This window comes from Theropithecus gelada, chromosome 16 (assembly GCF_003255815.1).
Source record: "Theropithecus gelada isolate Dixy chromosome 16, Tgel_1.0, whole genome shotgun sequence".
In the NCBI taxonomy this organism is placed as follows: Eukaryota; Metazoa; Chordata; class Mammalia; order Primates; family Cercopithecidae; genus Theropithecus; species Theropithecus gelada.
In genome coordinates, this window is record NC_037684.1 from 35,455,799 (window position 1) to 35,476,537 (window position 20,739).

Consider the following 20,739-nt stretch of genomic DNA (forward strand, 5'->3'; position numbering starts at 1 on the left):
TTATAAATCTAAGATCCAGCCGGCCGGGCGCGGTGGCTCAAGCCTGTAATCCCAGCACTTTGGGAGGCCGAGACGGGCGGATCACGAGGTCAGGAGATCGAGACCATCCTGGCTAACACGGTGAAACCCCGTCTCTACTAAAAATACAAAAAACTAGCCGGGCGAGGTGGCGGGCGCCTGCAGTCCCAGCTACTCGGGAGGCTGAGGCAGGAGAATGGCGGGAACCCGGGAGGCGGAGCTTGCAGTGAGCTGAGATCCGGCCACAGCACTCCAGCCTGGGCGACAGAGAAAAAAACCCCCTCATCAAAAAAAAAAAAAAAAAAAAAATCTAAGATCCAAATGATCAGATTACTTCAAATTCTTGGAATTTATGGGATTTAGACACAACTAGAGAAAATGTCTCTAGAGACCATTAGATAACTATAACTCTCCAGAGTGGTAATCTCATGGTCACACTATTTTAGTAGTTCCCTGGCCTCAGGACCCGATTCATAGAATTTCTTCTAGTGTATATATATATATATATATATATTTTTTTTTTTTTTTTGAGACAGAGTCTTGCTCTGTTGCCCAGGCTGGAGTGCAGTGGCATGATCTCAGCTCACTGTAACCTCCATCTGCTGGGTTCAAACGATTCTTGTGCCTCAGCCTCCCAACTACCTGGGATTACACGTATCTGTCACCATACCTGGCTAATTTTTGTAATTTTAGTAGAGATAGGGTTTTACCATGTGGGCCAGACTGGTCTTGAGCTCCTGGTCTCAGGTGATCTGCTCACCTCAGCCTCCCAAAGTGCTGGGATTACAGGCATGAGCCACCATGCCCAACCCGTTCTAGCACATCATTTTTCATTTTGATACTTTTGGATATGTATCCTCTGGGCTGAGTTCCTGTATTTATACATACATATACTACTATTAATTTTGATAAAATATTTTATATTAATAGGTGTGACAGCTAGGTTCAGTGGCTCACGGTAATCCTAGCACTTTGGGAGGCCATGGCAGGAGGATCACTAGAGGTCAGGAGTTCCAGATCAGCTTGAGCAACACAGCAAGACCCCATCTCTACAAAAAAACTTAAAAAATTAGCCAGGTGTGTTGGCATGTGCCTGCAGTCCTAGCTACTCAGGAGTCTGAGGCGGGAGGATCGCTTGAGCCCAGGAATTTGAGGCTGCAGTGAGCTATGATTGTGCCATTGCACTCTAACCTGGGTGACAGAGTGAGATGCTGTCTCAAACAAAAAACGGTAGGTGTCAAATTTCCACCATGTTTTGGAAAAGAACATTTTAATAGCAACCAATGGTGCTCTGATTGTAACATTTCATGAGGCTCACTGCTATCCAATAATGCACAGCCATAGATAGTATTTCTTAATGTGTTTACTACCTAATTTAAGAGTTTTACATTTTTCTCCAATTTTTTTTTTTGAGATGGAGTCTTGTCCTGTCTCCTAGGCTGGAGTCAGTGGCGCCATCTCAGCTCACTGCAACCTCTGCCTCCTGGGTACAAGTGATTCTCTTGCCTCAGCCTCCCGAGTAGCTGGATCTATAGAAGCATGCCACCATGCCCAACTAATTTTTTGTATTTTTAGTAGAGATGGGGTTTCGCCATGTTGGCCAGGATGGTCTTGATCTCCTGACCTCGTGATCCGCCCACCTCGGTCTCCCAAAGTGCTGGGATTACAGGTGTGAGCCACCGCGCCCGGCCAATCCAATACTTAGTATCAATTTTTTTTGAGTCAGAGTCTTGCTCTGTTACCCAGGCTGGAGTGTAGTGGCTCCATCTCGGCTCACTGCAACCTCCGCCTCCTGGGTTCAAGCAATTCTCCTGTCTCAGCCTCCCGAGTAGCTGGGATTACAGGCGCCCACCACCACGCCCAGCTAATTTTTATATTTTTAGTAGAGACAGGGTTTCACCATGTTGGCCAGGCTGGTCTCGAACTCCTGACCTCAGGTGATCTGCCTGCCTTGGCCTCCCAAAGTGCTGGGATTACAGGCGTGAGCCACCGCGCCTGTCAACATCATCATGTGCTGTTTTTTACTTCATTTTCTGAAAACACAATGCCCCTGTTCCCATACTGATTTAGAAGTTGCCATTGTAATAATCTGCATTACAAACAATATGAGTTATTATAAGATCATTTAGTACTATAGCACATTTGAAAGTATCTTGTTTGACTTACCTTGGGGTTAATGGGCTAAGAGCTGCTGGTCCTCCTAATAAACTTCGACCAGTTTTTGGTTTATTTTGAACCTGTTTAGATAATATGGAAGTTCCTGTTCCCAGTGGGACAGTATCAGGTGAAATTACAGCTGAATCAATATAAGACACTGAGGAATCTGTATTCAAGGAGTACTTTGAATTGGAAGATTCTAAATTCAATCTGTTTAATTCCTGAAACAGAAAATTTCTACCAAGTCATTCACAATATATTATTTAGTTCAGATCATTCTTTGTAGTTTCATAATATTTTGAACACTAGAATATAAGACACTTACAATTGTGTCCTGGGGTGTTTCCGTAAGAACTGTCTCAGGCTGTCTGTGAGATAAACTATGATTAGGTACTTGTGTTGTGCAAGAGTTGGGCAGACAGTTGCTAAAGTTCTGAAAAGATGTGAATTTAAATGTTTGGTCAGGATCTGGCTTTTCACCTGTGAAGACAAAAAAAAAAAAAAAGTTTGTCTCCGAGGAAGTGAGGATTACATTTTTTTCAAGTATGCATAAGTTAGTGGAAACAGGAAATAGGCCTTATCCAAAATTTTAAATTCTCCTGTCCACTTCTGCTAATCAAATTTACCCCCTAAAAGCCCATCTATCAATGTATCATAAAAGTGTACCAGTAAGACAAAGCTGTAAATTTAGAAAATAAACTACAAGAACACTAATTTTAAATACAACAAATCACAGAAAAATGCAGATTTCTGTGTTTGCTTTAAAGCTGAAAATAACTGGGTCTCATTTTTCTCAAAGTAGGAGATGAGGTTGAAGAGTTAAAACCCATCATACTTTACATCATACTTTACAGTAAAGGTTGAAGCCCTTCTATATATACATAGATGCAACAATGCTGAAAAATGGTCCTTTATGTATCCTAGGCCAAATGTACTGAGATATTCTCTCCCTATACTGTTCAGAAACTATAAGTTTCTGCTCCAGGCATTCTATTAATTGCATTAGAAATTCTATTAATTTTCTTATTCAGAAAGCAATTTTAGCTAGTGTTAAACACACAATATAACTCATTCTAGAGGACACTAGATACTTGAAAGTAGATGGGCTAAACAGAAGAATCTACTGGATTAAATCTTTGTGTAATTTTCAGTTATATGATTCTTGAAACATACCTATGATTCTAACTTATTTTTTATTTTCAATTTTAACTTGGAAAAATATTTTTCTTGGGGGTAGATGATCTGTATTGCTCTCCAAAAATTAAGTAGCAGGGAAAAAAGAAGAGGAGATGGGAACCCACCCACCTCTCAACCCCACCCACCTACCTATTTCACATAATGATTCAAAAGGAGACCAGAGGAAAGGATTTAAACTAAGGCTCTTTTGGTAACATTCTGATCCTTTGGCAAGCCGATCTGTCTTGCTGTGGAGAGAAACAAGTAGATTAAATAAGCTACAAACCTCAAAACTTTTATCATAAACTTTTAGTACAAAAAATTAGGTAAAAGTTACAGAAGTTCGGAGAGCACTCTTCGTGATGCTTCTCTAAATTACCAATTTCTCCTATCTGCTAATCTCCAAATCAAGTGAAAGTAAACAGAACACGAATCAAAAGAAATGCTTACAAAATAAACTATCATTGCCTTCTTGAATGTTACTACTACTTTAAACTTCCTGTCAGATACTAGAGTTATTGAGGGAGATGTGAAAAACACCGAAATTCTTCAGTATTCTTTTTTTTTTTTTTTAAACTGTATTACTTTTTATCGACACATAAATAATTGTACACATTTATGGGTACAATGTGATGTTTTGATACATGTATACATTATGTAATTATTCAAATTAGGGTAATTTAAAAAAAATTATACTTTAAGTTCTAGGGTACATGTGCACAACGTGCAAGTTTGTTACATATGTATACATGGGCCATGTTGCTGTACTGCACCCATTAACTCGTCATCAACATTAGGTATATTTCCTAATGCTATCCCTCCCCCTCCCCCCTCCCCACAATAGGACCCGGTGTGTGATGCTCCCCTTCCTGTGTCCAAGTGATCTCATTGTTCAGTTCCCACCTATGAGTGAGAACATGTGGTATTTGGTTTTCTGTTCTTGCAATAGTTTGCTCAGAATGATGGTTTCCAGCTGCATCCATGTCCCTACAAAGGACACAAACTCATCCTTTTTTATGGCTGCATAGTATTCCATGGTGTGTATGTGCCACATTTTCTTAATCCAGTCTGTCACTGATGGACATTTTGGTTGATTCCAAGTCTTTGCTATTGTGAATAGTGCCACAATAAACATACGTGTGCATGTGTCTTTATAGCAGCATGACTTATAATCCTTTGGGTATATCCCCAGTAATGGGATGGCTGGGTCAAATGGTATTTCTCATTCTAGATCCTGGAGGAATCGCCACACGGTTTTCCACAATGGTTGAACTAGTTTACAGTCCCACCAACAGTGTAAAAGTGTTCCTATTTTTCCACATCCTCTCCAGCACCTGTTGTTTCCTGATTTTTTGACTGCCATTCTAACTGGTGCGAGATGGTATCTCATTGTGGTTTTGATTTGCATTTCTCTGATGGCGAGTGATGATGAGCACTTTTTCATGTGTCTGTTGGCTGTATGAATGTCTTCTTTTGAGAAGTGTCTGTTCATATCCTTTGCCCACTTTTTGATGGGGTTGTTTGTTTTTTTCTTGTAAATTGGATTGAGTTCTTTATAGGTTCTGGATATTAGCCCTTTGTCAGATGAGTAGATGCAAAAATTTTCTCCCATTCTGTAGGTTGCCTGTTCACTCTGCTGGTAGTTTCTTTTGCTGTGCAGAAGCTCTTTAGTTTAATTAGATCCCATTTGTCAATTCTGGCTTTTGTTGCTGTTGCTTTTGGTGTTTTAGACATGAAGTCCTTGCCCATGCCTATGTCCTGAATGGTATTACCTAGGTTTTCTTCTAGGGTTTTTATGGTTTTAGGTCTAACATGTAAGTCTCTAATCCATCTTGAATTAATTTTCGTATAAGGAGTAAAGAAAGGATCCAGTTTCAGCTTTCTACTTACGGCTAGCCAATTTTCCCAGCACCATTTATTAAACAGGGAATCCTTTCCCCATTTCTTGTTTTTGTCAGGTTTGTCAAAGATCAGATGGCTGTAGATGTGTGGTATTATTTCTGAGGACTCTGTTCTGTTCCATTGGTCTATATCTCTGTTTTAGTAGCAGTACCATGCTGTTTTGGTTACTGTAGCCTTGTAGGATAGTTTGAAGTCAGGTAGCATGATGCCTCCAGCTTTGTTCTTTTGGCTTAGGATTGTCGTCTTGGCAATGCGGGGTCTTTTTTGGTTCCATATGAACTTTAAAGCAGTCTTTTCCAATTCTGTGAAGAAAGTCATTGGTAGCTTAATGGGGATGGCATTGAATCTATAAATTACCTTGGGCAGTATGGCCATTTTCACAATATTGATTCTTCCTATCCATGAGCATGGTATGTTCTTCCATTTGTTTGTGTCCTCTTTTATTTCACTGAGCAGTAGTTTGTAGTTCTCCTTGAAGAGGTCCTTTACATCCCTTGTAAGTTGGATTCCTAGGTATTTTATTCTCTTTGAAGCTACTGTGAATGGGAGTTCATTCATGATTTGGCTCTCTGTTTGTCTGTTACTGGTGTATAAGAATGCTTGTGATTTTTGTACATTGATTTTGTATCCTGAGACTTTGCTGAAGTTGCTTATCAGCTTGAGGAGATTTTGAGCTGAGACGATAGGGTTTTCTAAATATACAATCATGTCATCTGCAAAAAGGGACAATTTGACTTCTTCTTTTCCTAACTGAACACCTTTATTTCTTTCTCTTGCTTGAATGCCCTAGCCAGAACTTCCAACACTATGTTAAACAGGAGTGACGAGAGAGGGCATCCCTGTCTCGTGCCAGTTTTCAAAGGGAATGCTTCCACTTTTTGCCCATTCAGTATGATATTGGCTGTGGGTTTGTCATAAATAGCTCTTATTATTTTGAGATACATTTCATCAATACCGAATTTATTGAGAGTTTTTAGCATGAAGGGCTGTTGAATTTTGTCAAAGGCCTTTTCTGCATCTATTGAGATAATCATGTGGTTTTTGTCTTTGGTTCTGTTGATATGCTGGATCATGTTTATTGATTTGCATATGTTGAACCAGCCTTGCATCCCAGGGATGAAGCCCACTTGATCATGGTGGATAAGCTTTTTGATGTGCTGCTGGATTCAGTTTGCCAGTATTTTATTGCATCAATGTTCATCAGGGATATCGGTTTTATTTGCATCGATGTTCATCAGGGATATAGGTCTAAAATTCTCTTTTTTAGTTGTATCTCTGTCAGGTTTTGGTATCAGGATGTTGGCCTCGTAAAATGAGTTAGGGAGGATTCCCTCTTTTTCTATTGATTGGAATAGTTTCAGAAGGAATGGTACCAACTCCTTGTACCTCTGGTAGAATTCGGCTATGAATCCATCCGGTCCTCGACTTTTTTTGGTTGCTAGGCTATTAATTATTGCCTCAATTTCAGAGCCTGCTATTGGTCTATTCAGGGATTCAACTTCTTCCTGGTTTAGCCTTGGGAGAGTGTAAGTGTCCAGGAAATTATCCATTTCTTCTAGGTTTTCTAGTTTATTTGCGTAGAGGTTAATTATTCTTAATTTTTTTTTTTTTTTTTGGTGGGGGACAAGGTCTGGCTCTATCATACAGGCTGAAGTGCAGTGGCATGATCTTGGTTCACTGCCACCTTTACTTCCTAGGCTAAAGCCATCCTCCTACCTCAGCCTCCTGAGCAGCTGGAACTATAGGTGCGCACCACCATATCTGGCTAATTTTTGCATATTTTGTAGAGACCAGGTTTCGCCATGATGCCCAGGCGGGTCTTGAACTCATGGGCTCAGGTGATTTACCTGTCTTGAACTTCCAAAATGCTGGGATTACAGGTGGGAGCCACCGCACCTGGCCTTTTTGTATTTTTGTAGTGATGGGGTTTTGCCATGTTGCCCAGGCAGGTCTCCAACTCATGAGCTCAAGTGATCTGCCCACCACAGCCTCCCAAAATGCTGGAATTATAGGCGTGACCCACCACACTTGTCCTTAATTTTTAATATAACACTCCCAGTGGTAATTCTGAAAGTGATTTAAATGCTTTAAATATAGCATAAATGATCAGGTTTTTTGTTTTGTTTTGTTTTCAGGCTTAATTCACTTTATTTTTCTTGTATAAAAGTCCTATGTTGTAGCCACAGCCGGAGCCTGGGTCCTCTGCATAGACACTCTGATGTGGGTCTTGATGAGGTGGTTTAATTTCCAAATGTTTTGAGATTTTCTTATCCATGTGTGACTTTTTATCATCTAATGCAACTCTTTTAAACAGAGTAATATTTATACTACTTCATTTTAGTTAATTTTCTAAAAATAAAAATATGATGCTCTTTAGGATTATTTCTCCAACATTCCTTATTAAAATTTTGACAACTTCTTTCATAAATTGTCTACCCTCCTGTTTTTGTACATCACTCCTCTCAAATAATTTGTAGTCTTCAAACATCTATTTTCCTCTGAAGTCACTGTATAGATATGAGATGTCAAACTTTTTCTATCAAGTCTTTCCTAGTTACCATAACCCCCTTCTTAATCAGGCAGGACTAATTATTCTCTCATTTGAACAATATACTGCTCAAATTTCATGACAGAACTTTTAATGTGATAATAAAAACTAACTCTGAGTGTGGAAAAAGCAACATTTTGTTTTTTCCTGTTCTCTCTCAACAATAACAATCATCAACACAGAACACTTCTGTGACCAAATGTCTGGGTTTTTTTTCCCCCCCAAACACACCAAGCACCAAACACCAGCTGAATGTCCGCTAATTCAATTCTGACACCATCTACCTGTAGACAGCCTCAGGTCCCACAGGTTAAGGCCTCAGTCTTCAAGACTGCCCTGCCTCACCTTCAGAAACCAGTCACGAGTCTGGGCCTAAGGAACTTCTGATCAACTAGCTATAAATTGGGATTCCCACAATGCTCTACTCAGGTTTGATGAACTTGCTAGAGCAGTTGACTTATAAAAGATATTACAAAGGATAGAGATGAAGAGTGCGTAGGGTGAGGCATGGGGAAAGGGGGGTGTGGACCTTCCATGGCCTCTCCAGGCAAGCCACCTGCCAGGAACCTCCATGTGTTCAGCTTTCTGAATCCTGTCCTTTTGAGTTTTTATGGAGGCTTCATTACATAGGCATTACTGATTAAACCATTAGCTGTTGGTGATAATCTTATTATCAATTTACTGGTGAAATTTAATCTTCAGCTCCTCTCACCTCCTGGGAGGTTAGGGGGTGGGGATGAAAAGTCCCAACCCTCTAATCCTGCCTTGATCTTTTGCTGCCAGCCCCTATCCTGAAGCTACCCAGGGAATGCCGGCTACCAGTCAATTTGTTTGCATACAAAAAGATATCACTTTGGAGTTTCTAAGTGTATAAGAGGAAATGAGGTCAAAGACCAAATATATACATTTCACTATATCACACTTACAAACTTTTGTTTACTGTTTCTCTTCTCCTACTCTACTATAAACCTTTGAGAGTGGGGACTGTGAGTTATTTATCTTTATATTCCCAGTGCCAAGTGTGTTTAGCTATAATGGGAATGAATCTCAAAGTTTCTTGACTAAATGACAAGAAGAATCATAGTTGCATGAACTAAATTCATTATTCTCAGTCCTGAAGGTAAATGAATATATTGATATTATGTCTTTGGTTACTCCTGTTTGAAAGAGTGGTATTAATGGCTAAACATACCACTGTTACACCTGAAAATGGGCCCCCAAACTTAGTCAAATAATGTATTCCGTTCAGAAACACATTTTCAAGGTTTTGAAAAACAACCACTATTCAAACTAGCCTCAATTTATCTTAAAACAGATGCTATCCTAGTTCTTTAGACAAGCAGTCCCCAGTCCCCACAGGGAAGAAGTGACAACAGAAAACATTTACACATGGGAAGCATTCCCATGGGCAGATGGGCAGAGTTACTTGTTGTTGTTCTTTTTTTTTTTTTGAAACAGGGTCTTGCTCTGTTACCCAGGCTGGAGTGCAGTGGCACAATCACAGCTCGCCGCAACTTCAACCTCCTGGGCTCAAGAGATCCTCCACCTCAGTCTCCTGAGTAGCTGGGAATACAGGCATGTGCCAACACACCCAGCTAATTTTTTATTTTTTTGTAGAGATGGGGTCTTGGTACCCTGCCCAGGCTAGTCTTGAACTCCTGGCCTCAAGTGATCCTCCTATCTCCACCTCCCAAAGTGTTGAGATTACAGACATGAGACAATGCACCTGGCTATCTTTTCTTCTATTTCCTCAGTAGATCATACAAAGACACTCTTTTCACCCAAGGTACAAAAAACTAACACGGGGCTGGGCACAGTGGCTCACACCTGTAATCCCAGCACTTTGGGAGGCTGAGGCAGGTGGATCACCTCAGGTCAGGAGTTCAAAACCAGCCTGGCCAATATGGTAAAACCCTGTCTACCAAAACTACAAAAATTAGCTGGGCGTGGTGTCGGGCACCTGTAACCCCAGCTACTTGGGAGGCTGAGGCAGGAGAATCGCTTGAACCCGGGAGGTGGAGGTTGCAGTGAACTGAGATTGTGCCATTGCACCCCAGCCTGGATGATAAGAGTAAAACTCCATCTCAAACAAACAAACAAACAAACAAACAAAAAAACCTAACATGTATGATCAATTGTTAGGCAGGGCTGCTGTAGCTATTATCAGTAAGGCTAAGTGGAGAATCTAAAATTAGATTAACATCTCTGCTATTTTAATAAGGTCGTAAAATCAGATTATATACTACTCAGCCAAGTAATATTTGATAAACACCGATCAACATAGGTTTTTTAAACTATAAAACATTCTTGTATGGAAATGCTTTTCTGACAGTTTGAATCTTTCTTACTTACCAATATACATGTCCCAACAACGAAAGAGTAAAGCAAGCTGAATCACCAAACTCAGTAACAATATCGTCATGGCTTTTCTGCTTATTAAACACTCCACCAGATAAGATTTGTTCCCCTTCTGCAAGCCTTTAAAATACAAATTTAAAGATTTTTAAAAACTAATATAAAAAGCAGTTCATGTAAACATATTCTTCATTACCAAAGTGCATTTAATTATGGAGACACAAATTTTCTTTCTCTCTCTCTCTCTTTCCCTTCCTTCCTTCATCTCTCCCTCTCTCTCTCTCTCCTTTTCTTTCTTTCTTTAAAGAGATGGGTTCTCGCTTTGTTACCCAGGCTAGAGTGCAGTAGTACAATCATAGTTCACTATGGCCTCAAATTCCTGGACTTGGGTGATCTTCCTGCATCAGTGAGTAGCTGGGACTACAGGTGCACACCACTACACCCAGCTAATTTTTAAATTTTTTGTAGAGACAGGGTCTCACTATGTTGACCAGGCTGGTTTCAAACTCCTGGGCTCATGCAATCCTCTCATCTCATGGGATCACAAGCATGAGACACTGCACCTGGAAAATTTGTTTATTGTAAAAAAAAATTTTTTTTTAAATTAGGATAGTGGCAAACACGTACTTAGAATTATTTGAGAGGCTGGAAATTTATGATCTTAAAATTTCACTTTTACCGTTAAAAACAGAATCAGTTACATTTAGTCTCTGTATGTACAAATCCAGTCTGAGCAACATATTCATTACTCATGTCAGAAGGAACAGAAGATTATTATTATACTGGGGGAGAAAATATAAATGTTCTTCATTAACAAACATGGTGGTCCTTTTTACTTCCTTAAAATAGAAATGTATATGCAAATTAAACAAGACTAACATATTTTAATTAAAAATCGCACACTTAGGCCAGGCACAGTGGCTCACGCCTATAACCCCAGTACTGCGGGAGGCCAAGGTGGGAGGATAGCTTGAACCCAAGAGTTCGAAACCAGCTTGAGCAACATAGTGAGACCACATCTATACAAAAAATAAGAAAATTAGCCAGGTGTAGTGACACGTGTCTGCAGCTCCAGCTACGTGGGAGGCTGAGATGGGAGGATCGCTTAGGCCCAGATGGGGGACTGCAGTGAGCCATGATCACCCCACTGCACTCCAGCCTGAGCAACAGAGCAGGACCCTTTCTCTAAAAAAAAGAAAAAAAAGAAGGAACTGGCAAATTACATAAGAAAGATTTTTAAGAATTCAACATTAGGATCTTTGAAATTTAAAAATAATTCAATAACAAATGTCTCAGAAATTTCAGGTATTTGAGCTAGCTTTAATTAAAAAGTCATCAATTAGTCACTGGACAGATAATAGAGTTATTGATCAATCTATGGTGAGACTTACTTGTATCTCCCCCCTTGTAAACCTACAAGCCAATTATACATACAGGCTTTTACAAATATCTAACACCGTTTACACATGTGACCGTTTAGTCCCTTTTACCATTATTCCATCTCTTACAGTACAGAAAATAATTTAACAGAACCTAACTATCTGTATCTCTAAATGCCTCCAAATTTGGTATAGGGACAGCTGACTTGGTTTAACTATAATGTGCAAAAGAAGTACTCAACAAAATGATCTTAAAAAGGAAACTACAATCACCTAAACACAAGGGTGTTAATCTCAAGTGAACTGGTGGGTTTTTAGGCTTATTCAAATTGGTCTAACACTGAAAGCAAAGAAAACGAAATATTTGTGATCATTTAAGAAACCAATAAGAATCAGTTGTAACTTAAGTTTCTCCAGAGTTAAACTCTATTATTTATTACCATAACAACGAAATCTCCATAATATAAATAATAGCATAGGCAACAGTGCAAACATTTCAAATGTTACTGAAACAGATGAAAAAGAGGGAAGAAAGGGAATCAGAGTTTAATCTGAAAAGAATTTTATCCAAAATTCAACAGTGTAAGTAAAACAAAATAGCTAGAAAATATTTTAAAACTTACTTGCTGAGATCAACACAACATTTTGCAAGCAGGTATTTGCATTGTGGTGTAGTACAACTGTGTCCTTTCAACAGTCTATAAGCTTTATATGCCTTTCCTGAGCGGTAATAACAGGTTGCCAGTAAAAACAAGGCTTCTTCTGAGTGTACTAAAAACAGACATTTTTAAAAAAGGCTATTGTTCAGTATCTTGAATGATAATCAGTTTATCATGCAATAAACAAGTTTAGCAAAAAAAAAAAAAAAAAAAAAAATTAGGCTTGCTATTTTAACACAAAACAATCACTTATTAATTCAAATTTGAATTATGGAGAAACAGTTTGTTTATAGCAAAGTTAGTTCCTTCGCTCTTGATTACTTTTCTCTATAAGAAACCAAGGAAATAATACAATGAAGACAATCATGGTATTCTCTGTAAATATTTAAGAAAAGCAAACACACACAAATACCCCTGCCTTTAAACAGACTGCCAGTAAAGGATCTTGTTTTTAGGTAATATTTTTCTAATAAATCTTTTGGGAGGATAGAAGTCAAATTTCATTAGCAAGAGAAACCTGAGTGTAAATAAATCTAACTACCAATATGAAGTAATTTCTACATTTAAAAAAGACCAGATTGAAAAAAAAACACTTGTTTTGCTTTAACATCAAATATACATTAAATTATATTTAAGATAAAAATTATAAATTGTGATTGCTCACAGCATTTTAACATTCAGTTGACAGACTTGTATAGTAACAATAACTAAATTACATTATAATGGGAAGAGCTGAGTTGTCTATCAATCTGTCCCCTCTTTTTACATTAGGAAATGACCCCTGCCTTCTTAATGCAATGTGGCATTTTTCACCCTTATTTAGTCTGTCTCTACCAAATTGATCATCACTTCACTTCTATCCCCACAATCCAGATGAGGGTCTACAGAGGCAACAACAAAGAGGATGGAAAGAGAGGGATAACCACAAAACTGTGCTTCTAAAAATGGGTTGTGTAACAATACCAGTGAGCTGAAGGATCTTCTAAGCCAGTGGCTCTCAAAGTGTGGTCTTGTACCAGTATCAGCATGACTTGGAAACTTTCTAGAAATGAAAATTTTTGTGTCCCATCTCATACCCACTAAATTAGTAATTCTGGGAGTAGGAACCAGTAATCTACATGGCTAACAAACTCTTCAAGTGATTCAGTGGCATTCTCAAGTTTGAGAACCACTGTTGTAAAGCACAAGACAAACTTGCCACATCTTTCTAAACAGTTAACATCATTCTAAGATTTTGGATAAAAAAGTAATTTGAAATTTTATTTCTAAGTTTTTTGTCACAGATATGCACAAGCAAAAACCAACAGACCCCTTTTTCTCTGGTCCATCTTCTGGTTTTTCATGAAACCACAGCGTAAAAAATAATAAATAGTAAATGATAAGAAATTTTGGCAGATGTGTTTTAATGAGATGTACAGTAGTGTTAGTGCTGCAGGTGCAGAAAGAAAAAAGAATGGGTCGCTCACTGCAATAGGAATAAACTATTAATTTTACTGAGCTACAACTTCTAATTTACGTTAAGTTAGAAAATTGGATTTCCTCTAGATTTTACAATGGTCTGGTTTCTTTTCACCTTATAAGTTTTTAAAAAACTATTGATTATACCAATAAACAATGGCTCCCACAAACTAGTTTAACTCCCAGTCATAGTAAGGCTGTCTCAATTGTTTACAAATATTTGATTATGTGTAGGTCCACTTTCACGGCAATAAAATTCCCTAATAACATAAAGATACCAACTATTCTTTTTGTGTGTATGTGTGCGTGTGTAATTTTAGTGTAATATTGCAATTAGCTTTATGAAGCATAATAACTTAAAAATTATATGTTCAAACGGGAATATGGATTGGTGATTTAGGCAAAACTTAAAAATAATGAAACTGGCCAGGAGTGGTGGCTCATGCCTGTAATCCTAGCATTTTGGGAGGCTGAGGCAGGCAGATCACCTGAGGTCAGAAATTTAAGACCAGCCTGGCCAACATGGCGAAACCCGTCTTCTACTAAAAATACAAAAATTAGCCAGGCGTGATGGCACATGCCTGTAATCCCAGCTACTCTGGAGGCTGAGGCAGGAGAATCGCCTGAACCCAGGAGGCAGAGACTGCAGTGAGCTGAGATCGTGCCACTGCACTCCAGCCTGGGTGACAGAGTGAGACTGTTTAAAAAATAAATAAATAAATAAATAAATAAAAGTAATGAAACTGCCAGATAATGAAGTAGATCCAGAGCAATCTGAAGTGTTATGACATGGGTGGTTTCTTAAGCTCCTCACAAGTAACTTGGCAGCAGAAAAAGACAACAGTACCCCAAACACAATTAATGAACCAGTGGTAAGCAGCCATAAATCTAAAAAGCACAGAACATATTTACTGGATAGGATCGACAAAGATTTCTTTTTTTTTTTTTTTTTTTTGAGACGGAGTCTCACTCTGTAGCCCAGGCTGGAGTGCAGTGGCGGGATCTCAGCTCACTGCAAGCTCCGCCTCGCCGGTCCACGCCTTTCTCCTGCCTCAGCCTCCGGAGTAGCTGGGACTACAGGCGTCGGCCACCTCGCCCGGCTAGTTTTTTTTTTTTTGTATTTTTTAGTAGAGACGGGGTTTCACCGTGTTAGCCAGGATGGTCTCGATCTCCTGACCTCGTGATCCACACGTCTCGGCCTCCCAAAGTGCTGGGATTAAAGGCTTGAGCCACCGCGCCCGGCCAAAGATTTCATCTAGAACAGTAACTCCAACTAACGGATAATGACTGTCTCAAATGCCACGTTCAGAAAAATTCTTGAGGTTGATCATGGCCTAGCTACTAAGTGTAGGGATCAAAATAACAGGATCCAGAAACAGTTATTGGCATGCCACTTATTTACCATCCTTTCTCTACAGACTTAATTAAAATATGGGATTAGAATTATAAGGTCCATGATATGTTTCATAATCATGAATGAAGTTAGCATTGACTCCATTAAGTCACTCTTAAAGTAATATTGAGAAATCAATCATGTACTAGTTAAGTTATGCTATGTCCATGTGATGAAAAATACAGACACAGAAAGATTTCCAGAATGTACTGTTAAAGTGAAAAAACAAACAAATTAAGCCTGTAATCCCAGCACTTTGGGAGGCCGAGGTGGGAGGATCACCTGAGGTCAAGAGTTCAAGGCCAGCCTGGCCAACATGGTGAAACCCCATCTCTACTAAAAATACAAAAGTCAGCCGGGTGTGGTGGCGTGCACCTGTGATCCCAGCTACTCGGGGCGCTGAGGCAGAGGAATCACTCGAACCCGGGCGACAGAGGTTGCAGTGAGCCGAGATCGCGCCACTGCACTCCAGCCTGGGCAACAGCGAAACTCTGTCTCAATAAATAAATAAATACATAAAGAAGTTGTAGCAACACTACTGAAGTTCCTCTTCTTATGAACAGGTTTGGCTTCAAAATTGGAAAGGTCTTTTGAATATAAGTCCAAAACAATTAAGAGGGTTTTAACCTTGCATCCTCCAGATACATTTACATCAAATAGAAAGGCAAATTAGTCCTTCGATGCTTTTAAACCAGATAGACACCTCTTCTTCATACTGATGTATAATCTAAATAAGCAGCTTTTCTAAAATGGACCAGTTTTGACAAATTTACAATTTGTTGAGGTAAGTGTTCTCTACCTAGCCTTGATAAACTACACAAATATCAGAGAAGCCCTCAGAGGTTAGAGTACTCTGCTGGCTACCCTATCATGAACTCTGATGTTGTGTGTATTTAATGGCAGAGAACCTATAGAACCTTCTATGATTAGTGACATATGTTTTAAATTGATTATCTGGGCCAGGCTCAGTGGCTCACGCCTGTAATCTCAGCACTCTGGGAAGCCAAGGTGGACGGATCACTTGAGTCCACGAGTTGGAGACCAGCCTGGCCAACATGGCGAAACCCCGTCTCTACTAAAAATACAAAAATTAGCCAGGCATGGTGGTGCATGTCTGTAATTTCAGCTTCTTGGGAGGTAGAGGTACAAGAATCGCTTGAACCCAGGAGGCAGAGGTTGCAGTGAGCCGAGATGGTGCCACGGCACTCCAGCCTGGGCAACAGAGCGAGATTCTGTCTCAGAAGAAAAAAAAATAATAAAACAAATTGATCGGCCGGGCGCGGTGGCTCACGCCTGTAATCCCAGCACTTTGGGAGGCCCAGACGGGCGGATCACGAGGTCAGGAGATCGAGACCATCCTGGCTAACACGGTGAAACCCCGTCTCTACTAAAAAATACAAAAAACTAGCCGGGCGAGGTGGCGGGCGCCTGTAGTCCCAGATACTCGGAAGGCTGAGGCAGGAGAATGGCATAAACCCGGGAGGCGGAGCTTGCAGTGAGCTGAGATCCGGCCACTGTACTCCAGCCTGGGCGACAGAGCAAGACTCCGTCTCAAAAAAAAAAAAAAAAACCAAATTGATTATCTGTTAAGTTTTTAAATCAACTATAAGCAGTATGGCACGTGTATTACAGTACCAAATGTGAAGCTAGACTGCTTGGGTTCAGATTCCGGCACTTTTTTAACTTACTAACTATGACTTAGGGTGGAGCTACTTAACTTCTCTGACCTTCATTTTTTTTTCATCTGTAAAATAAGGACTATGATACTACCTTTAAAGGTTGCTGTTAGGATTAAATGACTTAATACATGTACAGCAATTAGGATAGCATCTGACACATAGTGAAGGCTGTATGTGCTATTATTTTAATTATTGGCCTTCTCTTAAATTTACAATACCTGAGTAGATATTTGATATTAATGCAGGGGGTACATAAGTGTCACTGAGCCACATGCTCAAGTAATTCTATTTCATCATTAACTTTTTTTTTTTTTTGCTGTTTTCATTTGTATGGAGGCTGTACGTTTATTACATTATTCATTCTGTTGTTCAGAGTCATTTCTACTGTTGAACATTTCATCCACATATGCAACTTTAGCATATTAACACTATTCTCAATGTTTATCTTTTCTACATTTATTTACATCCTGCATTTCAATACTAACTGGTTTTATACAAAACTGTTGTTAATGATGGGGTTAATAGTACTCTGAAGTATTTTAAAACCATGCTTAGAGTAAAAAGACCACAAATAAAAGAGGGCTGGAAGAAGTTTTAAAAGGTTCCTTAGTGTTTGAGGCAGAAAATGGCAATATATGAGGAGAAAAAAGACGGCCAAATTGTGCAGGGCTTTGTAAACTGTGTAAAGATTTAGCAACAGATCCTTACAACAATTAGATACCTCTGAAGGGTTTTAAGAAGGAACATAGATTTGGGAGGGGAAAAGGAATAGGCAGGGAAGGGGAGATAAGGAAAATTCAGTTAGTGGTATCTTAGGTTAGATTTGAATATATTGAGTTTGATGTGTCTGTGAAACATCCAAGTTAATTCAATGAAAATAGTTGAGTCTTGGATCAATAAAGGCCTAAAAATGATACATTATTCCACATCTTTAGTAGAATTCTGGATATTCTTTAATATTGATCTTAACACAATCTGGTAAATAGTTTTTTTGTATGTTGCCATTCGTACGCATATATTTCTGTGAGTTTGGGCTCTTAGTATCCTGGTTAATAGAAAAGAAACAGATGCTGAACGTTTTACTCTGGTTCAGTTCTCTCCCACTGAGCCTAATTTACTAAAATTGATACACCCAATGCAATCTATACATCTTATCCACTAATCACTAAGAAAGGCAGAAAATTGGTGAACGATTTTACGGTCATTTAAAATGTACTCAAGCAGGGCGCAGTGGCATGTGCCTGTATTCCTAGCTACTTGGGAGGGTCGCTTGAGCCCAAGTGTTTGAGGCCAGCATGGGCAACATAGGAAGATCCTGACTTTAAAAAAAATGTTTAAAAAGTACTGATATTAAAAAATAAAGGCCAGACACGGTGGCTCACGCCTGTATTCCCAGCACTTTGGGAGGCCGAGGAGGGCGGATCACTTGACACCAGGAGTTCGAGATCAGCCTGGCCAACATGGTGAAACCCTGTCTCTACTAAAAATACAAAAATCAGCTGGGCATGGCCGCGGGCACCTATAATCCTAGCTACTCAGGAGGCTGAGGCAGGAGAATTGCTTGAACCTGGGAGGCAGTGAGCCGAGATTGGGCCACTGCACTCCAGGCTGGGTGACAGAGGGAGACCCTGTCTGAAACAAACAAACAAACAAAAACATTTTGCAGTGTGGGATGTAAAACCCACATTAATTTAAGATAAAACACTAGACCTTAAGCAATTTTGAACTTTGGGCTAGAACCCTCAAAATAACCTAGGAATACATGTTGACACAAGGTTTTCAGCTGTTTCTCTTTCTTTTCCTTTCACTAGTTACAATCCTCTTAGTCTCATAGAGTTCCATAGATAGCTATTACTTATGAAAAAAATGCACACACAACTTATGTCTGGTTGATTTTCTGAACATAACTCTTTTACACACAAACACACACACACATATATATCTCCAAAGACCTATCATAGTAGCTGCATTAATGTATTTTTTTCCTCATAGTCTAACACTATTTCTATTCGTTCTATAGCACTTATTTCTATTCATTCTTAACAGTTAATTAACAAAGGAGAAAAACCTTGGTCAAGGGGATCAGGTACTGGTGGTGGGAAGGAAAAATACATGCTTACAATGGGGGAAGGGAATTTACTGGAGGGAGATGGTAAAATTAGGACAGAGTTTCTCCAAAACAGCAAATCTCAACTCAATAGTGGACTGTGATGTCAATTTAGTGATTATCAGCCTACATTAAAACAACAACAAAACCACTCAATGGAAAATATTAGACTGTATCATATCTAACAAGGGTAAAAACATCTGGCCAGGCACAGTGGGTCATGTCTATAATCCCAGCACTTTGGGAGGCAGAGATGGGAGGATTGCTTGAGATCAGGAGTTTAAGACTGCACTGGGCAACATGGTGAGATCTCGTGTCCTCAAAAATACAAAAATTAGCCGGGTATGGTGGCATGTGTCTGTAATCTCAGCTACTAGGGAGGTTGAGGTGGGAGGATTGTCTGAGCCTGGGAGGTCAAGGCTGAAGTGAGACGAGATCACATCACTGCACTCCAGCCTGGGTGACAGGCTATCTCAAAAATAAATAAATAAAAAAAAATAAAAATAAGAAAAAAAAACACCACAAAACCCTGAAAAGTCACTGTATTAGGATATGTTAGGGGGGAGAGGGAACCTGTAAAGGACTTTCTATGTGCCAGAAACTATAGCAGACTCTTTATATATTTTACTGTATTTAGTCCTTAAAACTAATAGACATTTCTCTTCTATTTTAAAGATAAGGAAAATAAGGCTCAGAATGACTTTTGATTAAGATCAAATGGCAAATGAGTATCTGAGTTCAGATTCGCTTTTCTTCTCTTCTTTTTTTTTTGAGACGGAGTCTTGCTCTGTTGCCCAGGCTGAAGTGCAGTGGCGCGATCTCAGCTCACCGCAACCTCCGCCTCCCAGGTTTAAGCAATTCTCCTGCTTCAGCCTCAAGAGTGGCTGGGATTACAGGCATGCACCACTACGCTGGCTAATTTTGCATTTTTTAGTAGAGATGGGGTTTCTCCATGTTGGTCAGGCTGGTCTTGAATTCCTGACCTCAGGTGATGCGCCCACCTCAGTATCCCATATTCTCTCTTATATCATTCTGCTGTTGTTTCTTTCTGATCCCACAGTCTCAGGCCGACTATAAATCTTGAGAGAAAGACAAATGGGCAACAAAGAACCAGTGAAACTGAGAAATTATTTCAAGAATTTGACTTACAGAAGATCCTACCATCAACTGCTTTAGCCTCATGCCTTGCTGGATGTCTTTCTCCAAATATAGAAACTGCTACTAGTGACATAGGAGGCCCTTGAGCAAACAGGTAACATCTAGCATATCAACTGATATTGTCCAGCCAAGAAAACAATGTTGCCAAGAATTCTGAGGTTGGTTCAGTGGGAATGAATACTATAATGGATTAGTGATGGCTACTATGGTTGCAAATCAGAGAAGTGGTAAGTATTTGCTACCCTTGGTAAAGGGGAATCAGACAGATCTACTAGTTACTGCCTGTGGACATTAGTCTCAGTTCTCCATCCGGAAAATGGCAATAGCAATGTCTATTTGACAGGATTATTGAAGATTAAATTAGTAACTAATATTAAATACTTAGAGTACCTAGTATACAGTAGGAAATCAATAAATGATAAAATTATTGTTATTATTATTGAGCCAGGACAGTATCTGCTCTTAACTACAATTAATTCTAAAATCTTTCCTCATATAAGTATGGTTAAACAGAGGCTGGGCGTGGTGGCTCAAGCCATAATCCCAGCACTCCGGGAGGCTGAGGCGGGTGGATCACGAGGTCAGGAGTTTCAGACCAGCCTGGCCAGCATGGTGAAACCCTGTCTCTACTAAAAACACAAAAGTAGCCGGGCGTGGTGGCGGATGCCTGTAATCTCAGCTACTCGGGAGGCTGAGGCAGGAGAATTGCTTGAACCTGGGAGGCAGAGATTGTATTGAGCCAGAGATTGT

The 20,739-nt window shown here is 39.5% G+C and overlaps 1 protein-coding gene across 11 annotated transcripts in view; it reads right to left on the reverse strand.

Moving 5' to 3' along the window:
* The window catches only part of CDC27 (cell division cycle 27), a 69,057-nt gene that overhangs the window by 38,058 nt on the left and 10,260 nt on the right, over nt 1–20,739 (reverse strand). For 6 of the 11 annotated variants that reach the window (XM_025361702.1, XM_025361700.1, XM_025361701.1 and 3 more), the window contains exons 3-7: nt 12,159–12,306; nt 10,154–10,279; nt 3,502–3,599; nt 2,501–2,655; nt 2,185–2,396 (exon numbers count right to left, since the gene is read on the reverse strand). In XM_025361702.1, coding sequence (XP_025217487.1) covers nt 2,185–2,396; nt 2,501–2,655; nt 3,502–3,599; nt 10,154–10,279; nt 12,159–12,306 — 739 coding nt within the window. The remainder of the gene's footprint in view (nt 1–2,184; nt 2,397–2,500; nt 2,656–3,501; nt 3,600–10,153; nt 10,280–12,158; nt 12,307–20,739) is intronic. The other 5 variants (XR_003116174.1, XM_025361704.1, XM_025361706.1 and 2 more) reach the window with 2 other exon arrangements.